Consider the following 19,116-nt stretch of genomic DNA (forward strand, 5'->3'; position numbering starts at 1 on the left):
CAACCATGTTTTATCCTTTACAAGTTTGCTTTAAAAGGATCATAGACAGAAGAAGCCTCTATGAAACAGGTAGGCAACAAATTTTACCATAATGTCTACAAAGATTTGCCCAATTTAAGTTGGATTGAGTCACAAGGACAAAACATTGTAAGTGGTTGCTCCAACAACTAAGAAACTTCAGAGTTAATTAAGTTATGTGATTTCAATTAATTACACCCAGAAAGAAAAAAAATGTATTCCACTGAGATAATAACATTTCTGTCAAATGTATGTAATATATTTCTATGAGTAGTCAACAGAAAAGCAAAATGTTCTGGTAAGAATCAAAAGATAAGACCAAACATATGGCAATAAAGTTATTCACACATTTTCATTTTTTTTACAGCATAATACAAGTGAACATTACAGTATTCAATATGAACTAAGAGCGGCCTAGAGGCAGAACAGACCTAAACAGACTAGGCAAAATGTTCCATGCCCAAATCCACATCAGAGAAATGACTGAAGAAAGAGGAGGGAAAACAAAGACGTTCTTGACCAAACGTAGCATGTCTCCCATATATATGATGTGAGAAAAGGGATTCCTGTTTTCCTAATATTTCTATTGTGCAAGTATATTTCATAAAACGAAACAGAAAAAGTGTTGGTCAGATAACAGAAAAGAGCATACTATATTAGAAGACAAATAATTCACTTAGGCAAACTACTAGATTATAGAACAGACTCCCAACATTAATATAATATATGAAATTAACCTTTCAAGGCCGATCTAGAAAATTGTGGAAACATTATCATATTATACACTAGAGAGGAAATATACCTCTCCTCCAGCTTTCAAGTAAAACTGAACAACTATATTCTCTGGTTTAGAAATTTTAAAATTGTTAGGCTTCTATTCCTATTGGAAAACTGTTCTCACACAAATATTATTAATTTGATATTTATTCAACTTTTTATACAGCTACTGCATAATTTATACAAGGAAAATGGTATTATAAATGCCAGCTGTGACAATTAACATTTAATATTTTTATGTATGACTCTGCTATTCTGTTAAATGATCAACAGTATAACACAACTGCGTTTTTGCTATAGGCAAACTTTCATTTTACAGCAAGAGTAACTGTTTCACATAAATGTGCTGCTCTCCTAAGGTCTCCCCCCGCAAAAAAAAATAAAAAAATGCATCCAGGAGATTTGGAGTGTTCTGTGGTTTCCAGGCTGTATTGTCATGTTCCAGCGGCATTTTCTCCTGATGTTTCATTTGCATCTGTTGCTGGCATCTTCAGAGAAGATCATACAGCCCGGAAACCATACAACACTCCAGTGATTTTGGACATGAAAGCCTTCAACAAGTTCAGGATATCAATTGTCAAGTTCCTACCTTCAAAATCGACTTAAGTACTTATGTTATTCCATCAAAATGAGTGTTTGCACAAAATACTGACTTGAACAACTTACAAAGCATTTTTATCTTTCAGAAACTGAATATAGAAAGTAAGCTTCTTTCCAAAATATTTTCATAGGCAAAGGATTAAAAAGGATTTTAATTATACACATATGGTCACAATTCTGCCTTAAAAAGGAAACTGGGAAATGTACATAAGGCCGCTTGTAAATGTACACTTTTTATGTTACTGTTACAGTGTCATGTTCAGAGAAAAATTGACAGTATCATACATATTTGCTTTAGGATGAAACAAGCTGTTCAAAAATACAGTACTCTTCTGTACAAAAACAAATCGTGCCACATTTAAGATGGAAGAAGCACTGGTTTGTGTAATCAGATTTCAGTCTATTAATTTGTCTCTATTCTCATTAATGATTAAACTGGTTAAGTTTCCCAATGTCCATATTAACAGAATAGCTATGTTATAAGCAAAAAAATTCCTCGTAATAGATAAAAGAAAGCTGGTTTGTGTTTCGGAAACCATATAAAGATAGAATTTTTAAAAAATCAGTCTTGATTTGCTGAAATAAATTTACATTATACAACACTATGTCAGGGCAAAAAGGGACAGGGGTATGAATATACACTAAAATGCAAATTTTCTTCCCAAAAGGGGTAAAACAAATTACATTTACAGCATGAAGGTTTACAAATGTACATCTGTACAACCAAAGTAAGCATCACTACTCCATTAGCAAGGCTTGTAAAACATTGAAAACGAGAAATCTGTTTACAAATGGTAAACTTACATCTATTAACTATACTTATACAATGCCTATATTTATAAGGAAGCAAAAAGCTATTTGAATATTTAATCATGCTTTAGATGTTGAGCTATCAAGTTTAAGTAGGCCTTGCCCTTTTCCATTAAATGCCTACAGTTTCATCTACTGTGAGAACACAAAGCATATATGCTCAACACGTTCAACTTGTCTTATATTTGTATATGCAAAGCAAAAACACACATATCTTATGCCAGCTATCTGCCTAGTCATTTAAGGTAGGTTTACTTTTTTCTTGGACAGTATGTTGCTGGACTGAAGTACCACTTTGATTTTATTCTCCTACCTTCTTCTATCAATTAAATATTTAATGATATATACACAGCTTTTATACACTCTAGAGAAAAGAGTACTATGTTGTAAAAAACTGTTTCTGACGTGAAAGGTAGAAATTGTTCCTCAGTGTTTACATTTGATCATTCCTCAACTGGTATTTGCAGTGCCCTGAATGCTATTTGGATTATAAAATTGTGAACCATCAAAATACAGAACTTAACTCTCTGTAACATGTTAAATAATAAGTATGCAACTGCTCTATTTTCAAATGTTATCAAAAAGATTCCACACAATGGGGAGAATGAAAACTAATTCTATATACAATTATATAAACATGTTGCACTATGGAGATGGGTAGACCTACCAGATTGTAAGCCAGTATATTAAAAGAATACTGTACTTTTCCCTTTAAAAACTATTTTTATTCAGTGACTTTACAAGTAAAAATTTACAAAATGTGAGCACAATTCTGATAGTTACATCATTTACAGGCATTCTGTGCTTTGTGAGCCATGCAACCTGATAGGTCTCTGATAAGAAATGGCCGTATGTTGCAAATTCATTCCCCCTAAATATACACATGAATACTTTTTTTTACAAATGGATGACGTCAATAAATAGGTTTTTAAAAAATCACAACATTTTAGTTAAGTTGCGTGTTTTGATAATTCACAATAAAATTCATCATCTAGATTGCTGCTTGAATGTGTCTTCAAAGCATTCCATTTGGTGGTCCTCCAACTGGCCCCAGATCAGCACTGTTCTTCAGGTAATACTTTTCCAGTTTGGCAAGGATGTGTTTGCCATAGGTGTATTTCCGCAAGGTTGTAATATGAGGCCGGATCTGCAGTAAGAAAGGTCAGGTCATCAGAACATCTCCATCACCAAACAGACAAAGGGAAAAGTGATGGAACTGAGAGAAAGCCCTCCCATTTAAACATTGGGCAAGCACATAGAGTCTCCTGTTTTTAGTCTCCTGTTTTTAACACTGTATCCTGCTTGTTGACTTTAATGATTGTTTTTATTGTTGTTGGTGATTTTTACTGGGATAATTGTTTTATTGCTTTGTTACTGTTATTTGTTTGTTTTATTGGGCCAGGCCCCATGTAAGCCGCCCCAAGTCCCTTCGGGGAGATGGGGTGGGGTATAAAAATAAAGTTATTATTATTATAAGTTATTATAGAGTGAGATACAGGCTGGCCTCAAGCTGTGTAAGGCATTATCATCCATAAACAGTATTTGAATTCTCCTTGGAAATGGGTTGGTAGCCTGTGAAGTTGTATTGTATTTTCCATTTAACCAGCCCTGGGCAGTAGGGTAGCCAAAGCATTTGGACTGGACGACGTTTCTGAACAATAGTGTGCATTAAAGTAATCCAAAAGGTTGTATTCAAGGCATGTGTCATCAAAGTTATATCAGCCATTTCCAGGAATAGATGAAGCTGGGACATTAGTTTTACTTGTGCAAATGAACTTCTGGTCATCCAGTTGCTCAGGTTGTGAACCTGGGATTCCAGGAGGAGTATAACAACATCCAATTCAATCTAAACCCAGCTCCCAATATGCTTTTGAATAATTAAGAGTGATTATCGTGTCCAGATTAAGCTGCAGTTTGCTCATCATCATCCACTACTGGTAGAAGGCATTGGTTTCATATTAAAACAACTTCCTTGGCATTGCAAGAGAGAGAAAGTACAGGTGACACAACAGTGCTATGGGAAAGAAGTGTGCCCTGAGGAATTCTATGGGTCAATGGCCAAGATGTCAAACAGGCAGCTCCTGGAGCAGGTCACCCAACTAACCAATCAATGCTATTTCCTTCTCCTAACCAGTCCTGAAGCTAGACTGAATTAGATCTTGATAATCTGTCTCATTCAAACCGTGGAGGTGGGACGCCACCATGTCATAGAAACTTGTTCAATAAAGGGATATTGGAGATGGGTTGTCAATATTCTGGAGAGGAGGAATTTTTATCCCCAACTTATATTAATTTAGGTCAGTGTTTCTCAAACTGTGCTCCTTGGGTGTTTTGGACTTCAGCTCCCAGAAAACCCAACAAGTTTACAAGCTGTTAGGAATTGTGGGAGCTAAAGTCCAAAACTTCTGGAAAAGCACAATTTGAGAAACTCTACTTTAGGCAATCCAATGCCATAGTAATAAAGTAATTACTCCCGTTATCCATTCAACCAGTCTCACAGCTTTTTTATTAGCCAGGAAGGGCAGAGGTTCAAGATCCATATGGTATTGTCCACATCTTTCAACTCCACAAACAGAAAAGTATTCACAGGACAGGCAGTAGATAAAATTACATCTGCTGGACCTGCATCAATTACGGCATACAAGCCAGAACACATTCAATTGTGTCTGCAAATTCTTCACAGCTGGTGGTCAAGTGGTCCAAATCCTGTTGTTGAAGCCAATTGGACACTAAGAGCAATTAAGGGACTTCAAAGGGTGGAAAATTGGGAATTCTAATTTTTTTCTTTTCTTTTTTCATGTCAGGAGAGTCTTGAGAAACTGCAAGTAGCTTCTGGTGTGAGAGAATTGGCTGTCTGCAAGGATGTTGCCTAGGGGAGGCCCAGATGTTTTAATGCAGGGGTCCTCAAACTAAGGCCCAGGGGCCACATCTGGCCTATCAAAGCCATTTATCCGGCCCCTGCGGCGGCAGCTCCCTCCTCCTCCGCCAAGGAAGGTGCGTGCGGCACGGGGTAGGAGGGAAAGGCACACACCTTTCCCGTCTCCTCCCTCGCCCGGTGCGTGCCTTCCAAAGCTTTGCTTGTTTATAATGGTATTATAACTATTATTTAATTAATTATTAATTATTAAGGGGTGCTTTGCTAGTGCTTTTGGTGCACAAAGGCAGAAGGAAATTGGATTAAATGGCCCAAGGGGTCTTTTCCAACCCTCTATTATTTTTATTATGATTATGATTAACATTGAGGCTGTATTTATTCCTGTTTTGTTTTTTTACTTCAAAATAAGATATGTGCAGTGTGAACTGCATAGGAATTTGTACATAGTTTTTAAAAAAACTATAGTCCAGCCCTCCAATGGTCTGAGGGACCGTGAACTGGCCCCCTGTTTAAAAAGTTTGGGGACCCCCGTTTTAATGTTTTACCATTCTTGTGGGAGGCTTCTCTCATGTTCCCACATGGGGAGCTGGAGCTCACTCACTCTCCTCAGATTCAAATCGCTGACCTGCCAGTCAGCAGTCCTGCCGGCACAAGGATTTAACCCATTGTGCCACTGGGGGCTCCAGGACTTCTAATATATTAGTTTTATGGGAAATTTCTTTAAAATACCGAAGCAGATAATGGAGTTACCTTGTGCATTATAATCTTGCGTTGAGCAGGTTCAGCCATGTCAATCATCTTCTGAACAACATAATTTGCATACTGGTCCTTCATCATGGTGTATAAGGCACTGTGAGGACCATCATTCTGGCAACACACCTCATCAATAAGCAAAGCTCTTTCAGCACGGGATGCATGAGTTACACACTTTTCGACAACATTGCTGCAAAAAGATATTTTTTAGTATTTTTAAAAATCTGTTAATGTATTTTTACAAAGACACAATTTAAAGTATGCTTAAAACTAAGTAAGACAGCACTGCTGAAATGATGTGCCAACAAAAAATATTCTACTATGCTATATTTTTATATTGTTGTAAGACGCTCCAAATCCCTGCGGGGAGAGGGAATGGGATATAAATAAAGCTATTATTATTATTGTATGACACAGCAAACAAGGTATATATGCTGGATTTTGTTTCACAAAATCACAAGTCGAACAATTCCCAAGTGTCTAGGACTGTGTGATATATTTTCGGATGATGCGCGCGGATCCCAGTAGGGTGGCTTTTTGCAGTTGGCAGATTGTAATTTTGTAATTTTGTCAATGTCTATTGTTTCCAAATGGTGGCTGAGATCTTTTGGCACAGCACCCAATGTGCCGATCACCACCGGGACCACCTGCACTGGTTTCTGCTAGAGTCTTTGAAGTTCAATCTTCAGGTCCTGATAGCGGCTGAGTTTTTCCTATTGTTTTTCGTCAATGCAACTGTCACCTGGGATGGCAACATCAATGATCCAAACCTTTTTCTTTTCCACAACTGTGATGTCTGGTGTGTTGTGTTCCAGAGCTTTGTCAGTCTGGATTCAGAAGTCCCACAGTATCTTTGCATGCTCATTTTCCAATACTTTTGCAGGTTTGTGATCCCACCAGTTCTTTGCTGCTGGGAGGTGGTATTTGAGACGTAAGTTCCAATGAATCCTTTGGGCCACATAGTTGTGCCTCTGTTTGTAGACTGTCTGTGCGATTTTCTTACAGCAGCTGAGGATATGATCAATGGTTTCGTCGGTTTCCTTGCACAGTCTGCATTTTGGGTCATCAGCTGATTTTTCGATCATTGCATTTGTTCTGATGGCTTGCTCCTGGGCTGCAAGGATCAGGACTTCTGTTTCCTTCAGTGTCCCATTCATGAGCCATAGCCAGGTCTTCTCCTTATCAACTTTTCCTTCAATTTTGTCAAGGAACTTTCCATGCAATGTTTTGTTGTGCCAGCTGTCAGCTCCAGTTTGTAGTGTGGTTTTCTTGTACTGGTTTTTTGTCTGCTGTGCTTTGAGGAGTTTCTGATTTTTGACTTCAATCAAAGCAGGTTCTTCACTTTGCTTTATTGGAAAACGGAAATTGAAATCCAGTCTCTGACTAACACTGTCCAAATTTTTAGCACTGATATCAGCATGGAATTTGGTTTGGACAAATGTTCAACAGTGGCATTGAAGAAGGGAAAAATAATTGAAAATGAGGGCATAAATATGCCTAATGGCCAAACAATAAAGTGTCACCAGCCAGAGGCCTATAAATATCTGGGCATATTACAGCTGGACAACATCAAGCATGAACATGTGAAAACTGTGGTCAGCAAAAAATACACACAAAGGGTCAGAAAAATTCTCAAAAGCAAGCTCAATGGAGGCAACACCATCAAGGCCATAAACACCTGGGCCATACCTGTCATAAGATATACTGCTGGCATTAAAATCATTAAAAGGCGGAACTGGACAATTTGGACAGAAAAACAAGAAAACTCATGACCATTCATCATTCACTGCACCCTAGCAGTGATGTTGACTGGCTATATCTGCCTAGAAGATCAGGGGGCAGAGGAATCTTACAAGTAGAACAAGCAGTCAAAGAAGAAGAACATGCCCTGGCAGATTATTATATTATTAATCTCAATACCTGCAGGTTTCTTTTTGCAATAGAAATTGAGATGCAGGTTCTACTCTAAAGGTCCCTTTCATCATGAATAGGAATATAACCAAAGCACTGAGAAATGCATGAAAAGTTCATTCCTTTATCTGCTTTCCAGTCTAATGTTGCTGCAGTTTCCAGGAAATATAATCTTGGTGTTGGGAAGAACATCACCTAGATCTCTAAATTAGCTAGTTATTTATTTATTTACAGTATTTATATTCCGCCCTTCTCACCCCGAAGGGGACTCAGGGCGGATCACATTATAACACACAAAGGGCAAACATTCAATGCCCATAAACACATCGAACAGAGACTGAGAGACACACACAGAGGCAAGTTAACGTTCTTCTGAGGGGATGTTCGATTCTGGCCACAGGGGGGAGCAGCTGCTTCATCATCCACACTGACGGCACTTCCTCATTCCAGGTCGTAAATTAGTTAATCTTGCCTCCCCACTTTAGTGGTACCTTATCTCCTACTTGATAGATGCAACTATCTTTCGGGTTGCTAGGTCAGCAACGAGCAGGGGCTATTTTTTATTTTTAATTGACGGGTGCTCACCCCGCCACGGGCTGGCCTCGAACTCATGACCTCATGGTCAGAGTGATTTAAGGCAGCTGCTCAACAGCTGCGCCACAGCCCGGCCCCGGAATGGGGCTGAAGTGGCTCCCACAACTGAAAACAATGTAGGAATGGATATGGTAATTTCCTCAACAAAGTATTTAAAAATACATGATAACGGCAGATCCAAGTGTTTAAACAAAGAACTTTCCAAATCATGATAGCTGAAGTCGAGGATTTTAATTTCAACAGACATTCGAAAAAGGGGCCCTAACCATGGCAATATGAGGATTTTTTCCCTCCATTTTAGGATTCCACATAAGAATTCAACTGAAAAAAATACTTGGCAGAATTGACAACAGGAGATAACACTCCTTTTCCTTTCTGCACATGTTCCCTCTTATATGACTGAGACTCCTGCCACTCTCCAATCTGCCACTAACATGTCTCTCCCCCCAAAGCTCTTGACCCTAAAGTACAGACACAGATAGGTTAATCACCTGTATTTCTAAAGGAGTCAGCTTCAACAGGTGAAAGGGAGTATTTGTCTTAATATTTAATCTCAAGGATACACTACAGCCAATCTAAACATTTTTTCAACCATAATATAGTAAATGTTTTTAGATTTGGATATTTTCATGACATCAAAATAGTGTAGTTTTAAGGATATAAACCCAACCACCAACAGAAGACTTCTGCTTGTTATTACAAGTGAAAGGGAGGTGATTTCACCTTTCTTATACCATAAATCTGCTCCAGAAAAAAGGAGAAGACAATTAAATTCATCAGCCAAAACAGATGTCATCACACGTAACAGTGCATGTAACTTCGTATTTTGGCACACTCACTTGAAAAGCTTAAGACAGAGAAAATAATTCAATTTTCAAATTTAAACAGATGATGCAATTAAGGATTTCTCAATAACCATACCTGGCAAACTTATGCTGACTCAGAGTGAGAACCTTTCCTCTAATTTCAGTAACAATTTTACTCTTGTCTTCAGGACGACCGTGTTCCAACACATGCTGGATGACATAGTTTCCGTATTGATCCTGAAAGTAACATAATTAGATTTATAGCTAATGTTTGCTAATAACAAAATTAGTTCTAAAATGTATTCTTCAATATGGGTGTCTGCCATATTTCAGTGAACACTAACCTGTACAAGTTGTTCTGTGTGTTGATGAAGTTCTTCTAAAATGGGCAAAGTCTGTTCAGCAGTGCAGTGCTCCAAAATACGCTGAATAACTCTGCACCCATAAGGATGAGTTGAAAGGACAAACACCTTAAAATAAGAGGATTGCAAATATTACTTATTATTTTCTATACTTTTTCTATTTCCTAACAAAATTGCTGATATGTTAAGGCAGTGGTTCTCAACCTGTGGGTCCCCAGATGTTTTTGCGCCTTTAACTCCCAGAAATCCTAACAGCTGGTAAATTGGCTGGGATTTCTGGGAGTTGTGGGCCAAAACACCTGGGGACTCACAGGTTGAGAACCACTATGTTAAGGTCTTCAGACTGTTATGAATTGAATGAATCTGCAACTTCAAACCAAGACATTCCTAGAGAGAACACTTTGTCCAAATCGGCAAACATCAAATGTCAAATTCGCAAATGTTTATTTATTTATTTATTTATTATTTATTACATCATTTCTACCCCGCCCTTCTCACCCCTCGGGGGACTCAGGGCGGCTTACAACATGAACATATACATCAAAACAATTTATATCACATTTAAAAATCCATTTAGATTAAAAATTACATTAAAATTGAGAGCTTACATTAAAACCCTGCATAGTTATACATATAAATATACATTCAGGCGCGTTCCAAGTCCAAGTGGGGGCAATCAGTGAGTCGTATAATTATTGTATCTCATTTCTACTGCTACTCTTGGTCAAAGACCTGGTCCCATAACCATGTTTTCGTTCTTTTTCGGAAAGACAGGAGGGAAATGTGGTGATTGTCGGTGAATGTACGTAATATAGAAGAAACAGCAGTGACAGAATGAAATAACGTTGAGAGAACAAGTTGGAGTTCATGTTGCAAAGAAAAAAAAGAACTGTTGGAGAACAGCTCAGAAGCACAGATCACGAACTCTGGCAGAATGAGCAGAGTCCTCAACAAAAGCTACTCAGTTTTAAAAAGTTCCAATCATGGCTAAGTGTAGGCTGGGTATCCATGTGTGTTATTCAAGGAGACCATGAAAAAAAAGGACACTCAGTGAGTGTTGAAAGGATCACAACGTAAGTCTAGATGAGCCTCATTGAGAAAATAAACAGTAAAAATAAACAGGTCTGTACTTGCTTTAGCACTACCCCCCCCCCCCCCAAATGATTATGTAAATAGTTATTCAGTCAAAGGAAGTAAAACTATGTACCTGTCCTTTGAAAGCATCAATAATAAACTGGAGTGACTGTGGCTGGACACATTCAATACACTTTTGAACCACGTGGTTTCCATTTTGATCTTTCACACATTTCAAGACATGGCCATCTAGTTCCTTCACCATTTCATTCTAGAAAGGAACAATGTGAGATTACCAAATTACATGGTTCTAATTATATTTCCTTAAAAATGTGAATTCTTTAATCTTTAGCATCATAACATATTCAATAAAAAGTAGATCAATATTTTATTATGAACATATTTTACAGCAAATCAAGAGAGAAAATATTACATGTTATATTTTAAGGAAAAATACAAAAATATTGTTCTAACTTACAATTACCTGCTGGTCAGGTGAGATGGACTCTAATGCTTTCTGAATGACACGACAACCATACATCTGCAGAGCTAATGGGAGAACATGCCCACGAATGCGAGTTGCAAGTGCTAGCTTCTGGTCAATACTTCCAAACTACAAGAAAAATGAAAGCCCTATTAACAAAGCCAATCACATGTTTACATGTTCTTCTAATGATACAAGACAAAGCCTCCTAAGAACTTCATGAAAATATGGATTGTAGTTTTTACAGGCTCATTTGACATTTGCTAGTACAAATAAAAACTGTGAACTCTAGATTCCTACTTATCATTCGTGTTCTGGGGGTGTATTATACAATGTGAAAATACTTGAAATCAGACATCCCAAGCAAGACAATGTAGAGTTCAATGTATATAAATCTGGTCCTGAGACATCTTAGTGATTTAACTTTTATGAACTTTATAGCACTGGAGTGAATTTCTGTGGTACAGAACAATAAAAAAAATTGCCTAGCAAAATTTTAGTGTGGTCCCTTCAGCAAAGTTTCACTGTAAACATTACTACTGTTTGACATCTGCAGTAATTCCAGAAAATCAAGTAAATAAGTACAATATTTCCAGAGCAGCAGTTTGATTTTGTTATAACTTTTTGAAGCACATTTTTTTCCTTTCCCCCCAACTCTGCTCTGATATCTCTTGTATGTCTTTAATCTGTTTTTATTGTTTTATGTGTTTATTTGCTCATGTGTTTAATTGTTTTACAGTTGATGGGGTCTGTTTTTACTGTAATGTTTATATACGGCAGTGAAGTTTGCCGGAGTTGTAAGCCACCTTGAGTCTCCTCCAGATTGAAAAAGGCAGGGTATAAATGAAGTAAATAAATAAATATCTAGGCAAAAAATTCTGCAGCATCTTATCTGAGATGCTTCAGTGTTTGGCTGAGATTCTGCATCAGGAGGAGTATATCTGGCAGACAGCTAGATGTCAAAGTCCTACCTTCCAAAACTACCTTGAAACTATTCAGGCCCCTCAACATTAGCACTTCTATGTTGGAGAGCAGGGGGATAAGAACAGCTGCACCCAGTTACTTGCTGGAGCTGGACATGTTGCAAGGATGCTATCTGCAGATTTCTACCAAGATTTCCAAGGAGTCTCTGTGGCTGCCTGTTGCATCTCATCCATCTATAGGGAAATAGTTAAATGTGGCTATGCTGATTTCTCCACTCTCCAAGAATATGGAAGCAGTTGCATTGGGAGCCCTGTATTGTTTAAAGGATCTATTGGAAGAAATGGAGCTGTGAATAGTGTCTGAGCGAGCAGGCCGGAACACTGGGACGTTCCTGGGGTTTATCAACTACATGGAGTTAATAAATACTTTTTAAGAAAGAAAAAGGACAGAAGCAATGCATCTCGCCTTCCCCACTGAAACAGAAGGGGAGAAAGAAGGGGGAGACATCACACACTTCAGCAACCTTGTCATGCAAACAGACGCAGACAAAAGCAACTCCAACTCACTTCTTAAAATCCTATATTTACACAAGGTTGAAAAAATGGAAATATGCCCTTAAATCTGCTGTTAGTTTATCAGCTTTTTCCACAAAAATATATTTGAGAGGCAAAGTGCATTTTTTTCCTCCGCTGGAAATTGTAGAGACAAAAATGACTTTAAAATCTAATTAAATGAACTGTTCTCCAAGAATTTTCTAAGTCTACTTGATAAAACTATGGACAGGTTGCTTACCTGTAACCATGTTTCTTCGAGTGTACTCTGTGAATTCACACTAATGGAGAAGCTGCGCCTGCGCAGGTTCCGACGGAAACTCTTCCAAGCTGAAGTTCAAATTTTGGCGGTAACCACGCCCCCCTTCCCAAGGGGCATATAAGGCAGCCCCAGGCGCCCGCTCTCCAGTTCCTAGGCCGCCAAGGCAACGAGAAAGGGAGAGGTTTGCCAGAGGGGAAGGAAGGGCGGGTTTGTGTGAATTCACAGAGTACACTCGAAGAAACATGGTTACAGGTAAGCAACCTGTCCTTTTTCTTCGTGTACTCTGTGAATGCACACTAATGGAGACTGACACGCTAAGGTCCCGGATGGTGGGACAAGGCAAACTCGACAACCAGTGAATGTCCAAACATAAGTTTATTAGGACACATTGAGATAATAGTCCCAAGAGACCAGTGCAATAAGTTGTCCGAAAGGACCAGTGCAATGCGAGCATGAGCATAGTACAAGAGAACAGAACATATTAGGAAATACTGAATAAACGTAATAGAAACACAGAAATTGCGTATGGTGCATATAAACGCTCTCCCAAGGGAAGAGGGGAAAACATCACACAACTTGACACACCCGTCAGGGTCAATAAAGTGTTACAGAGCAACAGAGCAACTGCCCAACACAATTAGGGAAAAAACATATCCCCAGAGGTAGGTATGGGGAGAAAAACTGGCCCATAACTTGAAGGAGAGGTATAGAGAGTCACCTGCGGGTGAGTATAGGGAGAAGAAGGACGTTTGAGAGTCAGGATAGGCAAGATGAGAGTACTGATCTTGCGAAGGCCGAGTCTTTTAGGGCTTTATTGTCTAGCCTGTAGTGAGAGACAAACGTAAGTGGGTTCGGCCAGATTGCCGCTTTACAGATGGAGTCAAGCGGGATACCTCTGAGGAAGGCGGTCGAAGCCGAGAGGCCCCTCGTTGATCTCGGACGGATGGATGGAGGGGGAGGGCGTTTGGCCAGCTCGTAAGCCAACTCAATGGCCTGAGCAATCCAATGGGACAACCTTTGGGAGGAGATGGGATTACCCAACTTGTCCGGGGCATAGGCGACAAAGAGTCTCTGAGTCTTACGGATGCCCTTGGTACGGTCCTTGTAGAAGAGGAGCGCCCTGCGAACGTCGAGAAGGTGCAGTTTTCGCTCGAGAGGAGAGGAGGGGTTAGAGAAGAAAGCTGGTAGAACAATGTCCTGATTGAGGTGGAAAGCTGACACTACCTTAGGGAGAAAGGTAATGTCCGGGCGAAGGACAGCACGGTCGTGGTGGAAACGTAGGTAAGGCTCATCGACCCTGAGAGCAGCAAGCTCAGATGGCCGTCGTGCCGAAGTGATTGCCACTAGAAAAGCCAGCTTCCACGAAAGCAAGCGGAGATCAGTTGAGGCTAGTGGTTCGAAGGGAGCAGAAGTGAGTTGAGAGAGTACGAGTTCGAGGTTCCAGCCCGGCGTAGGTGGTAGCGACGGTGGGCAGATGTTGTTGTAGCCTCGAAGAAATGTTTTGATCAGGTGGTGAGAGAAGAGAGACGGCTGACCATGGCGTTGAAAAGACCAGGAAAGAGCTGCGAGGTAAGCCTTAATAGAAGCGAGAGAGAGTTTCCTCTCGACGAGAGTCATAAGGAAGTCGAGGACCACCGATACCGAGGTTGGAAAAGAGTCGATATTACGGGATCGAAGGAAGGCGTGAAAGCGAGAAAGTTTGTAGGTATAAGCTTTGGTTGTAGACGGCTTATGGGCTGCCCGAAGAACATCTTGTAGGTTTTGCGGAAGGGAGGTTAGGTAAGAATCCTCCATGCAGTGAGATGAAGAGAAGGAAGGTCCGGGTGAAGAATTTGACCGTCCTCTCTCTCGAGAGAAGGTGCGGCGAGGGAGGCAGAGGGCGAAACGTTCCTCTGGAGAGGCGAAGAAGGGCTGGATACCACGGTTGGCGGGGCCAGGCCGGAGCTATGAGAATCGCTGTGACCGAGATCGAGAGGAGTCTTTCGAGGACTTTCGGTATGAGGGGAATAGGGGGAAAAAGATAAAGCATCTCCGCTGACCAGTCCAGCAGAAAGGCGTCCCCTAGGCAGCCGGGAAAGGAGTTCGGGGGAAGCCTCGCTCCGTAGCGGGGTAGCTGAGCGTTCTGGGGGGAGGCAAAAAGGTCCAGAGTAGGTCGTCCCCAGTCGAGGAACAGATTGTGGAGGATCTCGGGATCGAGCTTCCACTCGTGAGAGGAGGATGTCATCCTGCTGAGGGCATCTGCCAAGTCGTTTTGGGCACCCGGAAGGTGAATCGCGGAGACCTGGACGTCGTGGGCTATGCACCAAAACCAGAGGCGGGAGGAGAGGTGCATCAACTTTCTCGAACCCGTACCGCCCTGTTTGTTGATGTAGAATACTGCTACCAGATTGTCCGATTGAATGAGGATGGATTTGTGGCAGATGAGGCGGGAGAAAGCTTTCAGGGCTTTGAGGATGGCGAGAAGCTCGAGAAAGTTTATGTGGTTGGTCCTCTCGGATGGGGACCAAAGATCTTGGACCGTCAGGCCGCTCATGTGGGCTCCCCAAGCGTAGGTGAAGGAGTCCGTGGTTATGGTTATTGAAGGTAGGGTTGGATGAAATCGAAGGCCCCTGCACACGTTCCGGTGAGACGTCCACCATGAGAGGGACTGGCGGACGTTTGACGGTATCGACAAGTACTTGGAGTTGTGGTGGTAGAGCGGTTTGAAAGTGTCTATAAACCACCTTTGTAGAACCCGAAGATGCAGCCTGGCGAAGGGGGTCGTGAGAACCGTGGAGGCCATATGGCCTAGAAGGACTTGAATGGCACGGGCTCGGACCCTCCGGGCGGATCGACATAGGGCGATCTGGTGGCGGAGAGCTAGGAATCTGTCAAGCGGTAGCGAGACAGTCTCTGTGACGGAGTCGAAGAGAGCTCCAATGAATCGGATTTTGGTCGACGGGGAGAGATTTGACTTCTCGGCATTGAGTTGAAGGCCGAGAGATTTTAGGAGACGCAGCGTGAAGGAGACGTGGCTCTCGAGAAGAACAGGGTCGGGCCTGACCAGAAGCCAGTCGTCCAGATAAGGAAAGACCGTGATGCCATGCAGCCTGAGGTGGGCCGCTACGGCAGCGACGACCTTGGTAAAGACCCTTGGAGCTGTGACAAGACCGAAGGGTAAAACGGTAAATTGGTAGGTTTGGTCGAGGACTTTGAAACAGAGGAAACGTCTGTGAGCCTCCCGTATCGCCACGTGGAAGTAGGCGTCTCGTAAGTCTATGGAGGCAAAGTAGTCTCCCAGCTGCAGCATCGGGAGAATAGAGGCAATAGAGACCATCCTGAATTTGGAAGGGCGAATGAAGATATTGAGGGCCCTTAGGTCCAGGATGGGGCGTAGCCCGCCCCCCCTTTTCGGGACTGTAAAGTATCTGGAGAAGAAACTTTGAGGATCCAGTTCAGGAGGAGAGGGACGGATGGCCCCTTTGGCCAGGAGGGCATCGATTTCGGCCAGTATCTCTGGAGAAGGAGTTGAAGAGAGAATGTGACCTGTAGGTGGGAGCTCTGTGAACTCTAAGGCGTAGCCCTCTTGGACAATGCGAAGAACCCAAGCATCTGAAGTGATGGACTCCCATTGATTGTAAAAGGGGGCCAGGCGGTCGGCGAAGGCACAGGAGGGTCGAGGCAGCGTGGGCTCTACATCGGTAGCGGACGAGGAGCTTTGGCAAAAGGGGATGGCGTCAGGTACGCCGGTTAGCCTGTGGAGGAGCGGGGGTGGTTCGACCCCGTTGCTTTTGCGGATGAGGTCCCCGACGGGGTTGGTGATGGCTTTGATTGCTCGAGCCCGAGGGGCGCTTGAAAGATTGGTGCCGGAAAGATTGCGGCGGGAAGCGACGGAAGCGGTGAGGGAACCAGCGGGTGCGCTGTGGCTGCGGTTGGTCGCCACATTTAGACGCAAGAATTTTAAAGTCATGATTAGACTTGAGTTTGTCATCGGTACCGGAGTTAAATAGTCCGAGTGCATCAAAGGGGAGGTCCTCAATGACCTGTCTGGAAGATGAGGAGAGACCTGACGACCTCAGCCAGGCGTGGCGACGGATGGCGATCGTGTGAGCAATCATCTTGCCCGCCGTGTCCCTGGTATGTTTCGCCATCTGGATTTGATGGTGGGCAAGCGAGTCAGCCTCCTGTTGGAGGGTGGTAAGGACGGAGTGGTCTTCGTCTGACAGTTTAGCGAAGAAGGGCTGTGCCTTCTCCCAGATAATCTGCTGATAGGCACCCATGCAGGCTCCATAGTTTGCCATCCGGCAAAGTAAAAGGGCTCCGGAGTAAAGCTTTCGACCCACAGCGTCGAAGCGCTTCCCTTCTCTGTCGGCCGGAGTGTTCGACTGACGACCTGAGGATTGGGAGGCCTTGACGACCAGGGAGTTGGGGTCGGGGTGGTGTTTCAGCCACTCCAAGGTATCGTCGTCGGTACGGTACCAAGTCTCGATCCTCTTCGAGGTCGGAGGAATGGAGGAAGGGGTTTTCCAGGAGGCCTGGATAACGTCCAAGAGATAAGGCAGGAAAGGGAGTAGCGTGGCCGGCGGAGCTTGGGCCTGCACCCTTTTGAAAACTGGATCAGACACTGCTTTGGAAGTCTGCTTGATCTCCAAACCCAGGGCGTCGGCCATTCTGACCATTTGATCAGAGAAAGCACGAATATTGTCAGTAGGAGAAGGCGGGTCCGCCTCATACGCATCGTGAGGAGGAGAGAGGTCGAGTCCGAGAGAGACTACCGAAGCCGAGAGGACAGAGTCTGGGCAGTCAATGTCAACATCTTCCTCCTCAGCCCCTTGGGGGGACTGAGGGGGAGAAGAAAGCACAGTCTCGGGGGGAGGCATGGCCTCACGGGAAGAGAGGGCCGGGAGCCGAGGATCTTTAGAGGCTGAGGCCTGGGCTGCTCGAGCCAGGCGAGCCGTTTGTCTGCCACGCTCCGGTGTCAAGGTGGGAGGGAAGAGCTGTTGGCGCGAAGAGTGAGGCGGCGCAAGAGGCTCCGGCACCGGCACCCTGACCACCGTTTGGGTAGAGTGGTGGGGTGAGTCCTGCAGCTCCCCGTCAGACAGGGGGTGCAATGGAGATTGAGAAACATCTCTAGGCCTCTGGGCTGGCACAATTGGAGAAGACCTTCTCGAGGAGGTTGCCGAGGAGGACGGCGGGTCTCTCCTTGAGGAGGCCGAGGAAGAGGAGCGCTGAGTCAGCCTTTTTTTGTCGGCGGTTGCTTGGATGCAACCCTCAAGGACTTGCCAGGTGTGGGAGGAACCACAGCTGAGTCAGATTGCGCTCGACGGGACTCCTCGTGAGCCCTCTTAAAGGCTATTTTAATAGCAGAGGAGGACGGAGGGGAGCCGATACGAGAGCGGATCGAGGTCACCGAAGCCAGAGAGCTTGACGTCGAGGAAGGCCCCACCTTTCCGGAGCGGGTCGACACGGTAGCCGTCGTCACAGTACACGGTGGCTTGACCGGTTTAGCGGCCCTGGAGGTCCTGGACGAGACCGAGGAGGCCTTAGCTGTCGGAGGCTTAGCTGGTGGCGCCGACATAGCTCTCAGAGCTGAAGACGACGACGTACCCGACGTCGACGGAGTCGGTTCTGGCGCGAGAGATCTTTCGTAGAGCGCCGCTCTGAGCCTAGCGGCTCTGTTCTTTCTGGCCTGAGCCGTGAGAGCTAGGCAGAAGCGGCAGGTACCGACCACATGAGTCTCGCCAAGACAGAAGAGGCACTTGGCGTGGCCGTCTGAATCAGGAATTTTAGCAGCGCACTGCGTGCAGCGTTTGAAACGAGTAGTAGACATGCGAAGAGTCCGAAGTGAACCTTGCGGCGGAAAAAAAGGAACTGGAGAGCGGGCGCCTGGGGCTGCCTTATATGCCCCTTGGGAAGGGGGGCGTGGTTACCGCCAAAATTTGAACTTCAGCTTGGAAGAGTTTCCGTCGGAACCTGCGCAGGCGCAGCTTCTCCATTAGTGTGCATTCACAGAGTACACGAAGAAAAACTGGTAAGACAAGTTATAAAGGGTGAACATGAATTAATTGGCTATAGATTATGCTATAAGAACTATGGGAATTAGAATTAACATATCTAGGAACTCAATAGCCATATCCTGGGAAGGCATGGAGCCTCTGGATTGAGTCCAAACAGCAAATAAGACAGGAAGTGACCATCAAGATGAACCATTGAGAAAACCATAGAGCTTGAGATACAGCTTGAAATACAGAGAGAAGGGAAACAACTAAAAGGGCTCTAATAGCATACTAAAAGTGAAAGTGACCAAAGGAGGAACTACAATAAATCTTCAAAAAT

General features: G+C 43.3%; 1 protein-coding gene across 12 annotated transcripts in view; it reads right to left on the bottom strand.

Moving 5' to 3' along the window:
- Positions 1-351: 351 nt before the first annotated feature.
- pum2 (pumilio RNA binding family member 2) overlaps positions 352-19,116 on the bottom strand; it is a 92,028-nt gene continuing 73,263 nt past the window's right edge. For 8 of the 12 annotated variants that reach the window (XM_062984129.1, XM_062984120.1, XM_062984115.1 and 5 more), the window contains 6 exons: positions 11,059-11,193; positions 10,714-10,851; positions 9,489-9,614; positions 9,260-9,381; positions 5,831-6,023; positions 352-3,352 (listed from right to left, as the gene is read on the bottom strand). In XM_062984129.1, the coding sequence (XP_062840199.1) occupies positions 3,221-3,352; positions 5,831-6,023; positions 9,260-9,381; positions 9,489-9,614; positions 10,714-10,851; positions 11,059-11,193 (846 nt within the window). In that variant the 3' untranslated portion in view covers positions 352-3,220. The remainder of the gene's footprint in view (positions 3,353-5,830; positions 6,024-9,259; positions 9,382-9,488; positions 9,615-10,713; positions 10,852-11,058; positions 11,194-19,116) is intronic. The other 4 variants (XM_062984136.1, XM_016996879.2, XM_016996874.2 and 1 more) reach the window with 1 other exon arrangement.

Source organism: Anolis carolinensis, chromosome 1, assembly GCF_035594765.1.
Source record: "Anolis carolinensis isolate JA03-04 chromosome 1, rAnoCar3.1.pri, whole genome shotgun sequence".
Taxonomy (NCBI): Eukaryota; Metazoa; Chordata; class Lepidosauria; order Squamata; family Dactyloidae; genus Anolis; species Anolis carolinensis.